At 37.8% G+C, this 15,552-nt stretch overlaps 1 protein-coding gene across 1 annotated transcript; it reads left to right on the top strand.

Annotated features, from left to right (window-relative positions):
- The first annotated feature begins 2,593 nt into the window (after positions 1-2,593).
- LOC149098821 (uncharacterized) lies at positions 2,594-15,222 on the top strand. The gene is made up of 9 exons (XM_089277060.1): positions 2,594-3,394; positions 3,812-3,906; positions 4,587-4,970; positions 7,160-7,393; positions 10,659-10,785; positions 12,416-12,487; positions 13,152-13,223; positions 13,799-13,870; positions 14,617-15,222. The coding sequence occupies exons 1-9, from the start codon at positions 3,300-3,302 to the stop codon at positions 14,774-14,776; spliced, it is 1,311 nt and encodes a 436-aa protein (XP_089133186.1). The 5' UTR covers positions 2,594-3,299; the 3' UTR covers positions 14,777-15,222.
- The last annotated feature ends 330 nt before the right edge of the window (positions 15,223-15,552 follow it).

Below are 15,552 nucleotides of genomic sequence, written 5' to 3'. Positions count from 1 at the left end.
CCGCTCTCGAATTCGTTAATAGAGATCTTTGAAGCCATATAGTTTAGTCTACTTGAATAGAATTAACTGAAGCGTTGTCAACCTGTGTATATGCATACTATGGTTTTAATTAAAAATTTAGCTTGGCGTTGAGATCAGGACGCTATTATGAAACCGAGTGTAAAACGTATTCCCGTTAGCTTTTGATCACTTAATCGTCGTAAGAGTTTTGAGCATTTCGTTTTCCTAGGTCGAACTCTAAAGCGGAACTCTTAATTAGCATCAAAAGATGTTTTATGGAAAGATTCGAACGCTTCTGTATTTCAATATTCTCAGGTTAACTGAAGTAAGTGGTATTGAACTTAATACAAAAATGGCCGAGTTACTTGCGTGTCGACCCCAAGTGTGCAATTTGTAGTTTTATTTACAGCAGGGTAATTGCAGTATCCTTAACGGAGCGAAACAAAAGAGCGACAGTATTTAATTTACAATTATTTAACATCATATTACTTGAAGTGAAATTTTTTATATTTCTTGAATTAAACCAACCTTATCTCTTTACAGTGTGACTATTTTCCCTTGCCTTTAAACCCAAAGTTTCCTGTTAACAAGGTAAGTTGAAGACTCTCTAAACTTTTTATCAGGTAATTTTTACTGTGCGTATATCCTGTACGCTGGGGAAAACACATCCATGGCTATAATCGGATAGCTGTTCGAAATCAACAATCAAAGTCAGTTAAACATTTGAAAGCCAAGGGAAGTGTTGTTCACAATCCTGAGTGAATTTAGCTGACAGTTTTAAACTCGATTAACACTTTTCAGGGTTTTAGCTCGTGCAGCGAATTAACTTGACATAATATTAGGCTGTCAGCACTTTTTTGATCCAAAACCAAGTCTTCGAGGCAGCAGACTTTTAGCTTTCCGAGTACGAGCTCAATTTTATTTGTCGCAGAATAATAATTAGTTTCTCGCTTTTCGAAGACTTCAATTTGAGGTTGTTTTAAAATGTGCGATGTCCGAACATGAAATAGGAGTAAAATAAGCTGATAACTCGCTTTTTCTCGTTGATAATCAAGAAACATAAATTATTCATTTATTAAGAAAGGGTAGGTAGGAAACGCGAGGCTGTGATCCCGTTTCAAGCACAGATTTTACGTTTTCTAGATGTAGTTCTTAGGTTGTGTTTACGGTGCTTTTTTCGTAAAAAATAATTCACTCATCACGTATGTCTTTTAGTCGCTTTTCACGCTTCACGCGATAACTTTTGTCCTCATCGCGTGTTTCGGATAAACTCTGTCTACCCTCATAAGAATGAAATGACATTGTAAAGCAGCTGAAAGGAAGTCTTGGGGAAATATAAAGTTCCGAACTAGTTGCGTTGTTGGTGAAACTAATCTATCGGTGGAGCAGTACTCACCGAAATCCGCCTTGCGCGCGTGACATCTTGTTTGCATCTTGTTTACACTGAACATTTGTTATTTGTGCATTAGACCAACATTGTACTTTTCTTCGAAGTGTGACTGGGTTAGTTTACTCAGAGACCACTCACCAGGATGTAAAGTTTGATATCAAGGTGAGTTGAAGTCTTTGTCAACATTTTTTCTTGAGAATGTCTACTGTAGATATCATCCTTTTGGTTTAAAGAACATTGTTTTGCTGTCGAGATCTACTATGTTTTTATATTCATTACTATTAAAAAATTGCTCGTTTAAGGAGTCTCACAATCCTAGGAATTTTCAAAACCTTGTGGAAAGTTTTTTTCGACCTTACATTAAAATTATAGTCAATTACTTAGGCGCTTACATACAATAATGGTAATATGTTCTAAACGTTCTCTTTGCACTGCGAGAAACGGAAATTTTTCTTATATTTGAAAGTATTTCTTAGTTAATCATATCTATAACAAAATTCTCGATCGTGATTGGTTCTCCGAGCGCCTATTTGTCACGTAATCGCCGCGCGATCACGGGGGTGTCCAATTACAGGTATCCAATTTGAACTTTTCGTAATTGGATACCTGTAATATTGGATACCCACGTGATTCGCACGTCAATTACGCGCTCTTTAATGGCTTCCTTCGCACTGTTTCGTACAGCTTTGAAAACTCATGAAAAGCGTTACAGACGTTTTCGCTCAAAAGAAGTTCTCAAAAGACATTTTTAAGTCTGAAATTTGTTATAGATACGATTAATTAGTAATTGGACCTCGTGTTGAATAATTCAGGGAGTAATCGTGCTCGTAATTTCAAATCGGCCTCGCGCTTTGCGTTCGTCCAATTTTGAAATTACTCGCGCGATTACTTCCTGAATTGTACTTCACTCAGTCCAAATACTATTACTAATCGCGTTATTGTATAGATTCTGCGCCTGCCTGGAGCTGTTGAGGAATGCACTACAAGATATGTCGACAAAGTAATTTGTACTGAATGGAGAATCATACAAAATACACTTCCGCGTCAATAAATGCGTATTCGCTTCTACCTTTTTCATTTTATATGTTTCAGTTGTACATATGCTTTTCTCAAACATATTTTAGTTCAAACAATGAATTTCACAAGAAAAGTAACCTAGCATCTTGTTTGCAGTTGAGGTAAGCCGAAAACAAAATTTAAACTCTTTTTTATGTTGTTGTTTTGTTCCGTTTAGTTTAGTTTTGTTTTCTTTTAAGTGATCTGGTAACTGTTTTCACTGAAGATGTCAAAAGAACATTGTTTCCCGCTGAGTTTTTACTTCCAATGTTGTGATAATCTCCCTTTCAGAAAGCTTCAGAATTAAATGAGAAGTCAGTATTCAGATATTCACATTCATTCTGCTGTAACTGACGATGACAGAAGTTTATCTGTGGAAACACGCATTTCAATCTGACAAGCGTTGTACTTTTATAATTTGTTTTTTTTAGTAAACGTTTGGTAAATGCGAAGTCAATTTCGATGTTCGATACCAAGTAAAGCGCTATTTAGTTCTTACAAGCGATTACGTTAGTTTGTTGAGACAACACTCTTATGTTCTCAACATTCTAAATTTATCTGGAATCACAACGAGACCATTTTCGACTGGACCTTCGTCGACTCAAAGAAACAAAAATACCGTTGAAAAGTGAATAAACTCTTCAAAGTTAACCACGGAATTTTACAGTGAGGATTTCGTTGCGTTTAAAGGCTATTGACGATTCGAATGCAATCAAGTTGATTTTCAAGAAATTTCCAAAGAAAAATTTATTCGGAGTGGAAAGAAAAAATATTGTATAAAGAACTTGCGCGATGTATAACTACAGATTTGCTTCCGATTATCTGTTTATAGACGTACAAAGCTGTTTTACACATGTTTGCTCAAACTATTAAACTCGTCTTTCTCTTTTCAGTAAGTTGCCGGTGCCTTGGAGAGAAATTTCACTGGGGAGGATTCTTATTATATAGGTTAGTGTAAAGTTTCCGTGAAGGTTTTTCTTTTCTGCTGTTAACGTTTTTACCTTTCTAGTTAGAGGACTGCCGCTCTTTTCTCGTTTATGAGCGATGTTTTATCAGTCCAATGTTCCAAGAACATAACTGCTCTGTAACTGCGCATAAACAAAAGGTATGAATCCAGAGAATCCTCTATGGAAAACGATCAAGTCAACGGTCCAACGAAATCGTTTTGCATAAAACTTGGAAGAGTGGAAAACTTAAAATAATATGACTATATTGACAAAAACTGTGACTTGCAGTTGGCCCTGGATTAAAGCATTGCTCGAGGTGGAAGGTGTTTTCATATACATGTTTAAATCTGTGCTACGCAGCTTTGCCGCTCACAGATTTATCTACCATACTTGATACTGAGCATTCATATCATTTCAGTTCATATCATTGGAGTTGTTCCACTGAGTTAAAGATGCAACGCTGGCTTTCTACAGCACCAGTCTTGTTTGCAATATTATTGTGCAAACCGCAAGGTAAGTCATTTGTGGACAGTACTATCAAAATAATACGTAAGGTTCATTAATGTTGCAGTTGTATGGGTAAAACCTCAAGATAGTGGACTATAGAAACCCTTTGAAATTATCCGTGCAAACAAATTGGCGCACATTGAAGTCCTACTGCAAGGATAATGGCATCCTGACCAAAATGTTTGATTTATTTTTGCATAAATGCACGGGTGCGAAAGATATAGAACAATTAAAATACAGTGGAATCCCGATTTTTTGAACCTCCAGGGGAAACAAAAATTGGTTCGAAGTATTGGATAGTTGTATAGTTATAGTTATAATTATAGTGTTCGACTGATGAGAGGAAACGACTTTTGGTTCGAGTTATCGGGAGAGTCGGAAAAAAAATGGGGGGTTCCAGAAATCGGAATTCCACCGTATTATAAATCGACAGAAAATTTTCACATATAAGGTAACCATGAATTACAGCTAGTCTGTTTTAAAAGACCTATATCTGATTTACATTAAACTGTTCATGATGAGTACTGAATCCTGCGCACGCTTCCCATTGTCAAAAATGACTCTCAAGAAATTAAGATAAAATTGTGATCGACTCGTTCCACAAGTTCCCATTGCGATAGTAAAATACCGTGCTTAAATGGTTGTATTTGTGCAATAATCTAATATTGAGGTATCTTCCTGTATAGATGTGTTTTCAAAAACATGCAACTTTGTCGTTAATGGATCTTCTGGCGAGTCCATCAGTTCCGAATTTAAATCACCTGAAGACTGTGAAACGTCCATCTGGGTCATCACGGCACCACTGAACCACAGCGTCAGGTTGCAATTTGAGACATTTCAGTTATCTGATCTACGATTGTTTGGATGGTATTGGGTACATCCATACATGCAAATCTATGATGGACGAAACACAACTGACACCTCATTAGGGGTTTTTACCGGAGCAAGGCGACCTTTCACCATACAGTCAAGTGGCCGGTTTATGTTGGTGAAGCTACGATTTACGCATATATGGTGGAGGAGGTACCTTAGCAACTTAAAGGGTGTTTACACATTTAAAACAAATAAAGGTAAGCTTGCTACATACATGTACAACTCACCGGAACAATTGAAAATCAATATGAGAGATGTTTCTCGCTCTATTTTCTTTCTTAGTTTGCTCCGCAGGAATCAAGTCTAGTGAATATAAAATTGATGACAAACGTTATTATTCAGAGAGCCACTACAATTAGAACTGTTATCACTCAGTTTGCATGCGCAGTCACAGACGTAAAACGTATGTGTGGACATTAGAAGTTCCTTATCTATACGTACAGGGTTTACTGAAAGTTTGCCAGCTTGGATCAACGACTTCGTAAAAGAAATATAGGTAATAGAAAACAATTGAAATAAAACACTTCGGTAAATTATTTTGTTAAGCTGTATCAAGGTTTGTTCATTTACAGTGCGATCATAAGTCAACCTTGTTTCTCTGAAATGAGCCAGTGAAGTTGGAGAAAATCAGAAAATGTCAGAAAACTACCAGATTAAGATGGTCACTTTTTATTGGAAATTTTTAATCCTATGAGATGTTTAAGACTTTTTCAACCTTGTTAGCTACACGGTTTCGGCTTTTTGAGGGATTACAATCCAAACAGTGCCTCTTAGTGTGGCCATAAAGAGAGCTTCGTGGTCTCGATCAAAAAGTATCGGGAGGTGCAGCGGAATGTTTTGATTAAAAATATAAGCCCAGTATCAAAGATCTCCGCTCGGCGGTGTTATCGTCTTGTTGCTCGTTCTTATGACAGTTCTTGCTGCTTAAACTGGAAACTAAACAATCAAAAAAATACTAATTTTCCTAAGAGGTCCACAGATTTTCGCAACTTTGTTAACCGGTTTTAAATTATTCTTTGATCTGGAATCTTCACCATCCTCGGTTCGTTTTCAAACGAAGATTGGCGTGCTTTGGATTCTGTATCCAAATCACGTGTGCGAGTCAATCAAGTCGGCTGATAAAACGCTGACGATATCAGTGTGCTCAATTGTTCTGACCACACACAGGTCACCGGAAAGAGTTAATAAATAATGAGGAGAATGAAATTTTATGACGGTTCGTGTGTTTAATTTAAATAACGAGATTTCATGGAAACTGAGTCGTTGAAGAGCAAGACTTTGCACTCCCGAAACATTTTCAATTGAAATTCTCTACATCTTCCGAATATTCAAATTGTCGTATAAACATACTCTTTATTGCCAGGGGCCTTGGTAAATCTGCCACTTATGTCGAGTTCCTATATCCTTTGCCCACCCCGATAAGGGTTGATTTTGTCATCAACTTGTCATTAACGACGGTTTTGAATCTCGTGCTCGGAAATCAGCTAGACGTCGGTTCTTTCGAACCTTTTTAATACAGTCGACTCCCGATAACTCGAACCCTCGCTAACTAGAACCTCGCGCTAACTCGAACCAAAATCGGTTTCCCCTGGATTTCCGTCATACATTTACTGTAATTTTACCCTGGGTAACAAGAACCCTCTATAACTCGAGCCTTCCGCTAAGTCGAGGCAATTTTCGTTTCCCTTCAAGTCATTTTCTATATAATTTCACTCTCGATAACTCGGACCATGAGCATGAGCTTTGTACCAGTAGCCAGTACCAGTACCAGTAGTTTCGTACCAGTAGCCAGTACCAGTACCAGTAGCTTTGTACTAGTAGCCAGTACCAGTACCAGTAGCTTTGTACCAGTAGCCCGACATTGTTCTCTTTAAAAAACCTGTACAGTTCACATTTCCTGGGCTTCTCCCTGCTGATTTCCTTCGTTTTATTTTTAACATTACGTTACGTTCCGATTTATAGAGTAATTTAGAGACGAACTGATTTATTTTCACTTGACTTCTCTATTCTGTAATTAAATTTTGATTAAAATGTATGCTGCATGAATAGAAAAACATTAAACACTGTTTTTTCCTTATTTCCGGTCATTTGTTCTCAACTTACGATAACTCGAACTCCCGATAACTCGAACTTTTCTCAATTTCCCTCAGAGCTACAGACGATTGAAATAACTGTAAAAAGAAAGTTACGCGGCGATATCGTCTACCCAAAATTCAAACCCAAAGTTTATTATGATTTCGATATGCTCTTTTCATTTATGGCATTCTTTAAGTTATAGTCCATAATCTATTTTTTTAAATCAAAATTTCTGTCACGTGCTCCAAGCTACCAAGGGCCTATTGTGTTTGTTGTTGTTGTTGTTTATACAATACTGTTGCTTATGCAGATAAACCGAAAATATTGATCACACACCCAGTTGTGCGGGCAGCACCACGTCACTTTGTTTGGTGTTCTGCCGAAGGTTACCCACCAATCAACATATCCATCTTTAAGAACTCCACGTCATTGGCTAAAGGAACTGGTTTGGTAATGACTCGCTTAATTGAAACTGGAAACTACTCATGTGTGGCCAATAATGAAGCTGGTAACGACACCAAAGACTTACCGGTTACTATTGTTGGTAAGATATGTTTTCCTGTAGGGACTACAATGAAATTCTTTGGTTTTGGTCAGCCACTAAAATCTTCTTTTTTAGTCCGTAAAATAAAAAGGATGAGAGTGACTAAGAGTTTACCCCAAAGAGAACCTCACAGGGGCTGGGATGATACAGCTCAAATCACTTCTCTCAAACTTGACAAAACTGTTGGGCTTGGTGAGTAAATGATTATGGTTAAAATGAGAGGTCAAAATTAGCCTGCAGCGCAGGCGTTATTTTGGAACTGACCGTTCGATAGACCAGGTTTTCGATGCCGCCATTTCACATTGTAATTAGATGCTTGATTAGTAGAGAGTTGGGACAGATTTCGCAGGGTGGGGAGAGGGGTGTGTGGGGCAGTTGGAATAACGAATTTTTCCTTCCCCTCCCCTCTCGCCCATTTGTCCACCTCACGCCTACTTCATGGGTACATTTTCCTTTGCCCCAACCCTCCACAGTTACCAAATCCATGATGGTGGCCTAATACGAACATGTGGAAAATGAAATGGAAATAAGAAATAACCACAGCATTTATATCACTTTGACACGATTTTGTGCTCTTTGATTCTTGGATTTTGGTGCCCCTCAAACTTTCAGATTTTTTGTCATCTGTACTGCCGCTTCGACGTGCGTTTTAAACGAAAGAATATCCGCTGATGTCCTGCCTTTATCTTCAGAGATACAGACGAGCGAGAAAGCTACTCAAATGTCGTTCAACATCCACGGAGAGCTATCACTGCTGCTATAAACATACAGATTCGTTTCAAAACCCACAACATTGCGTTGGGCCATCTTTGAAGATATAATGTTGAGCCGCTGTTTTTAAGTCAGAGGCTTGGTTCTTTTTTGGGTCAACTGGAACATGACCAGCCACAATAACAATGAGAATGTTAAGAACGGTTTTAATCATTTTTGTTTGGACCTTGGTGTTGGTGGCACTGCGGGGGTGTGGGGGGGGGGGGGGCGGTGTTGCGGAGAGAAAATTGAGAGGCATAAATCAGAGAACTGAAAGGCTTATGGACGAGTGGGATCTAGCGTGATTTAAATGCCCTTTGTACGTGTTCCGAAGATCCCTTGATGTACGACACTCTATAGTATATTATCTTGTTAAGATTATCTTTGGAATCTTTCGTGCCAGTGATCCAGTGTTCAGCATTGTTAGCATCAATTGTTGTTAGCAGGCGTTTCCAAAAAAGCACGGGAAGGGAACAAAGCTGCGAGCAAATGCGAAAAATAAGGAGCCGGGGGAGGGGGTGCCCCCCTTCCCCTTCTCGCTCACTCTCTCCCCACTTTTTCCCATGTTTTGCTTATCCCAGGCGCTATCCTTCGCTCGCCCGCTTCAGAAAGAAAGGTCTGAACTCGAAGTGGCAGAGTTTGTGTTATCCACAGCTCTGTTATGTTTCAGACGAAGGTTAAAATGGAGATTCAGGTGCTGATCAGAATGAGTCATTTTGCGGTAAACAGACAATCGTTGATTCATCTTGGTTCACATGTTCACATGTTTAGTTCTTTTCTTCCTCCGAAGCGGAACTGAATGTGTGGGTCAGTGACATTGAGGTGATAAGAAAAGAGTTCAATGGGTATTCATGATTTTCTTTTTTTCCCAAGTCGTTAATACATCGATGCAATTTTTTTTTTGTTAATAAATAAGAATGTATATTTTCTATAGCCAGTTCGGATATTCTTATTTTTCTGCCGACTTTAGGCTAAAAATATTCTTAGATTACAAATTCAGAGTATATACTGAATGCATTTCAGTTTCACAGATGTCACCAGCTTGATAGAATCTTGTATCTAGTACTAGTTTGGTTTGATTAAGGAAGAAATACACCTCACTTTCCAGTGGCAAAATAAAATTCATCTGAAAACGTTATGTTATTTTATTGGATTATATTTTCCATCAACACCCAAACCGAAAATGCTCTTGACTAAATCTCAGCCGTGGGTATATTCTCAGCATCCCCGGGGGGGGGGGTACTCCCTTATATGGGCCAAATAGGTATGTGCGGCCCCAAAGGGTATGGTTTTTCAGCTGTTTTGGTCATAAATAGGGTATTGATTTTAGCTTCTTTTGTCCATTTTGGTCATAAATAGGGTATGGTTTTTGCACTCTAGCCTTGATATGGGTATGTTTTTAAGAAAAAGCCACCGTTTTCATCAATATATCGAAAAGAAAATCAACAAAAGCTCTTCACAAATTATGTTTACGGTAGTTTAACATTTGTCTGAACCAGGGAACTAATTATAAAGCAGGTCGGAAACAGAGTTTTGATCTAAGGGTCAGGTGATAAATAGGGTTTCGAATTTTATCGCAAATTTTGGTAATAAATAGGGTAAGGGTTTTGGGAAGCGGGCCGCATACCCCTACCCAATTTTTCTGGGAGTAGGCGCCCCCCCCCCCCCCTCCCCGGGCTCAGCATTCGCCAATTTCAGTCTCAATGTTTTTATAAAAATGATTAACCACGTAGCTACAGGGGTAGGGGCGGTATCCAACGCTCAGCTCTGTCTGTTCCATATAACGATTGGCGACTATATACAAGATATATGGGAGAAATTGAGGACCTCGTTGAGGCTCTTTGTAGACTCTCTATACGTTCAGCTGTACCGCACAGCGTTAAACATTTGTAAATTCTACGATCATCCCAAGATCCGCAAGAAAGACTCTCCGCTACGACCAATAGACTCGATCATTGGTAGCGTGATGTACAATACTACCATGTTCTTTGACAAGATATAAAGACTTCTTGTTGGTCTTAAAGGTCACCACATCATCAACAGTGAAGATTTTGTCAAAACAACGCGGGACTTGAAGTTCATCCTGGAAAGAAATTCGAGTCATACGATATTTCGGCGTTGTTTACGAGATGCTATGCCAGTTGTCAGAGCTAAGCTGGAAGATGACCGAAGTCTACCGGAGAGGTGTCCCCTGGATGTACCACAATTATTTACCTTACTTGCGATGTGTCTGCCAAGTACCTACTTTACCTACCAGAATGAATTCTATAAGCAGAAACAAGGAGTGGACTACACTTTCACATGGCGGTTTTTGTTGTAGAAATAATAAACCACACAGCTAATTAAATATGCACAAATAACATTTAAAATGTCATTTTTGCAGGGTTTCGCCCTAACTTAGAGGGAATAAGATATTTTGACCTACCATTTCGGTCATAATCATTCATTCATCAAACCAGGCATTTGTGTTTTGTTATCGGTCAGGCTCTTAATTCCTTCATTTAATTACATCCAGATTGCAGAAATCTGTGTGATAGCCATGGTAAGAAAGGAAACGGCCAAGTTGAAAACCAAGTTCAGTGCAGGACGTCAAATTCATCAGTTGACATCTTTAAGTGTCTTCCAACGACGACTACAAACCTGTAAGTATACTCTCTTATTAGATTATCATTATGTGTATCGGCCATGATGTTGTTATTTGACTTAAGGACTTTCGTGCGAAAAATTTCCAGTGGATAGATTTTTTTAAAATTTTTACTGCAGTCAGATAATGAGCTACTTGTGTCAAAAATGCAAAAAATTTAGGAGTCACCAACTTCGTTTCAGAGATAAGACGTGTGGAAAACTACCCTGATTTTGAAAAATTGGCGCACGTAATTCAACATGGTCTGCAGGTGTTTATAGTTTAAAATGTCGAAGGTGACTCAAAGGTAGCAAACGATCTTAGGCATATTTTGTGGAAGAGTGTCTGTTACGTAAATAATGCCAAAACCCTTCAAGAGGCATTTGAAACCGCTGCACAGGTAAACGAAGGACTAACAAGAACGGAATTCGATGGTGCACTTTGCAAAAAAAATCAAAACTTGTAATCGATAGATTTTGTTCATTTTTTTGCTAACCTTAGAAAATGATTCATCAAAAGAAAAATAGGGGTCATCTCACGTCCAAGATCGTTAAATTACTTAGCTCGCCCGCTCGATGCATGACGTTGCGTGTGAATTTGCGTGTGCAGTAAGGATGCGCAGAAACAATTATCGCGAACGTCCTTAAATGTAGTTTACTTGAAATTTCCTTTCGACCTTTTAGAGGACAGATAGAAGACATATTAAATTTCCTACCAAGATTAAATAGACTGGCTGCGGCCGCACTAACCTGGTTGAAATTTCCAAATAACTTAACTCGGTTAGAGGTTGGCTATGATGAAATAATGGGGTTATATTTTATGATTGAGAGGCCGCACTGAAATATGTTATAAAAACAACAAACTGACAGCCTTCTAGGACCTTGTTCTTATTTCCTGGATTCTTTTTCTTTTCTTTTACTTCGTTTACCTATACTCACAGTTAAGGCAGTCTTTCTTCCTTCCTATGAACACTATGCAAATTTCCAAAGGTGAGTTTTTTCAAACAGGATGCTGATTTTTGCGTAGACGTCAAAATGTTCTCCATCACGGTCAAATGAATCGTCCTCGTACCAGCGATGGTTTCATACTGGAAATCACCAGGAATCCTGCTGTGCATAACTTTTATAGATAGCACTTTCGAATGAGCATTGAGGCCTTTCAAGGTCTTTTTCGTATCCTTTCACCATTTATAACAAAAAAGAAACACTCTATTCCTGGCAGCGGTACCGACAGAGAAGCTTGTGACAATTGGCTTGTGGTTTCTAGGGACTGGGGAAGGCTATCGCTCCACATCTGTTACGTCCGGGTTGATGAGAAATGCACTGCAGTAGCATTGTTCACGAATTCCTGTGAGCAATGTTTCACCTCAGAAAAGATTACACCTCTTTGCAATTCAACGGAGGGCACAAGAAAACGTAAAGAGAAAGTTTGAATTAAAATATGGCCTACCTCAAGTTGCAGATGTTAAACTCATAAAGCTTGTGTTGCAAATCTTTGGTTGTAAGCAACTTCAGCCCCTTTTTTCACTGTGAGACTGAGAGACCTTGACTAATTATAAATATAAGGTCCAACTTTAAATCATTACGGGTGTCCTTGATGGTCATGTGGCACGTTACACTTCTAACATCGTGTTTGTCTTCATGAATTAGCAATATAAAAGGGACCATGATAACTTATATACCTAAAGAAGCCTTTCGACACATGGTTGCGATTAAAAGCCTGTAAGTACCTAATAACAATAAGTGTCTGAGAACAGGCTCCTTCCTGGGAGACCTGGGTGAAATAAAAAATCGAATGACTCGAGCTTGGTTAAAAGAACACTTTACCAAGGAACCTGTTCAAATGTGACCTTTGTCATCACGTGCTATTTTTTATTATTTTTATTATATTTTTTGCCTATTATCGAAGATACAAAAAACTGACTTTTTCAGCCTTAAGTTCATTTAATTCTTCACAAATAAAATCAAGGGAATTAATCTGGTCCTCAAGTTAGAACAAACAAGAGAAGAGTACGCTAAAGCGGAAGTTGCTTTTCCCCTACTTTTCTATGTACTGTTTTGGGGTTTATTTTTTTTATCTTTCCACTTCTTCTTTTTATTTTCCTTGTCGTGCAAGGGTAGAGCGATATCCGATGAATGCTTTGTTTCGAAAACAAGATAAATTTTATAACCTGAATGTTCAGTCATCATCTGAGTGAGCTTTTTCTCTGACGTTTACTGCTGCATACCAACCACTTTGTAATTTATTAGTCTTAAGCGGTTACCGTTAGCAGATTCCATCCCCCCCTCCCCACACTACCAACCTGAGGAGTGGTTCAACAACAGCATAACCTTTATTCTACCATAGCCATACTTTATTGAAAATAATATTCTTTACCGTTCCTAGTGATATCAGTGAAAATGAAATAGAAGTGCTACCAGAAGACGTATTTTCAGATTTGTTCAGTTTGCAAGACTTGTAAGTTTGCAGCTCATCAAAATACGATCAATGTTATAAGACGCTTAAAAATAGTAGACATATTAATAAATGCGTACGTTTTTAGTTACTTTCTTAACTGAATTATTTGGCCAAATTTACTTATAAGGCACGAACTTAACCAAACAAAAGCTTCAATATATCTCATAATTACACAAAAGGGGTCAATCAGAATAAGCTAATCTCTACCTCTAAGGCACGGACAGTCAGTTTTGTATGTTAAGTGTCCTTCATACGTTGCACAGTGATTCCGAAATTATAAAGATTTCGAATTTTCAGTTTTGTATCACTATTGTCAACGTCGCCTCCATGATTTCCAAGCTCTTTTGTACCGCCCCATATAGAATAAGATATATACTCTTGAAAGGAAAACCCCGGAAATCTTGTTAAAGACGATTCAAGCAAAGTTTTTATACTTTAAGTCAAGACATGGCAAACCTTTCTTGGCTCGTCATGCAGGCGACCAGTTGCAGGGAAGGGACCCCGATAGTGAACTCAACAATAAACATTATGGTTGCTGCTCCCTAGTTGTTGTTTTCTTCCTTGTTGTTTTGCAGATACTTGAAGAAAAATAAAATTCAGAATTTGACAGAAAATGTTTTTTCTGCTTTGGCAAGCTTGCAAGTCTTGTAAGTATATCCATATACGTTCTGTACATAATAAATGACACATTGAACTTAATATGCTAACATTGTAGTCAGGGATGGACATTAGCAAAAGACATTTTAAATTTGTGCCTGACACTGACCTACAAAAACGTTACAAACAACTCGTATAGTAACTTTGAAAGACGTTTTGAACGAACGACACCGGCCTTCGTTGCTTTTAAAAAGCCAGCTTAAATTACTTGCTATCTAACGGCTCACAATTTTGCGCGTGGTACGCCAGAAATATGGCGATTGACTGCTGCGCAACATAACAGATCACGCGAGTGATTTAGAGTTACTCGGAATTTCGATATGATATCGTTGGCTGCATTGCGGTCTCTATTAGAATACCAGGCGGTCGCGAGAAAAAGAAAGAAAAGACTTTTTCCCGAGGCACATAAACGTTGTTTTTAACGTTTCTATAGGCTATGCATTGTCCAAAACAACTTTAAATGTATATTACCAAATGAAACACTGAACTTCAGTAACAAATGTTACTAAGCATGCGGGACTGGTGGCGGGTAGCTGGTGGCGGGTAGCGGGTAGCTGAAAGAGGGATTTTGGGGGATCGAACGAGTGTTTACATGTATATTGGTGCAGCGTTACACGAGACCATTTTGCATCACTACAACAGCTGTAACATCTCCCGATAACATACATCAAGTGTTTATTGCCTTTCTGAAAAATATATATTTACAACGTATCTATTTTTCCTTCTTTGTTTGCAGGGATCTGTCTCAGAATGCCATTCGTCGTCTTCCTCCAAGGATATTCACCGGACCATCTCAATTACGTCACTTGTGCGTTTATCTTCATATTCTCATAACAAATACGTTCTCTATGATAAAAAGTCACTATTTCCTGCTGTGCAATATGGTGTTAAAGTGATAATAACGAACGCAAGGCTGTTATGAATTAAGAATAAAACGTTAACAGATTGATACCTTAAGGAAGAATTAGCAGAATATTTATTGACGTTTCTGTTTAAATTCAGCCTTATTGGAATACGTCGACTTTGCGTACAGAAAAATTCATGACTTTTGCAACATTTTCTAGCTCTTTTTTAATGTAATTTACAAAAGAAAAGAAAGAAAGCTCTGAACTGTTCATACACTTTTTTGTTATTACAAAAAGTTTGAGTTGTTAAACCTTTGTCACACAAAACGATTTCCAATATTTCAATGTTACATGTCTTCAGAATTCTAATCCCTTTCGTGCCCTTTCATTGCCCAGAATTGATATTATTTGTTCCTCAATCTGAACTTAAAGGCTTATACTGATGGAAACTATCGCTAACAAAGATTCCGCTGCTAAAAAAAAAAAAACAACAAAAACTAAGAAAATTAATTTTTTTTATTATACTATTAAGCATTCAGTCAGATATCGTTACCCGTCTTTTAGAAAAAACAAACAAACAAAGAAACAAACGAAAAACAAAACAAAACAAAACAAAACAAAACAAAACAAAACCAAAAAACACTGTTAAGGCACAAGGAGTTAGTTATCTTGCTAGGAAAGACAAAACCACTTCTTTGTTTTTGTTGTTGTTGTTTATAATCGTTCATATTTTTTACTTTGCTTTAAATGTTAACAAGATAAAAAAAAAAAAACATTAAATAAGCAAAAATAATCATGTAAGTATGCACAATAGAAAAACAACATTT

The sequence above is a fragment of the Orbicella faveolata genome, unplaced genomic scaffold (assembly GCF_042242905.1).
Source record: "Orbicella faveolata isolate gen_17 unplaced genomic scaffold, um_ofav_v1 contig_46, whole genome shotgun sequence".
Lineage (NCBI taxonomy): Eukaryota > Metazoa > Cnidaria > Anthozoa > Scleractinia > Merulinidae > Orbicella > Orbicella faveolata.
Note: the sequence above shows the minus strand (reverse complement) of the source record. Positions and strands in the feature narration are given on the sequence as shown.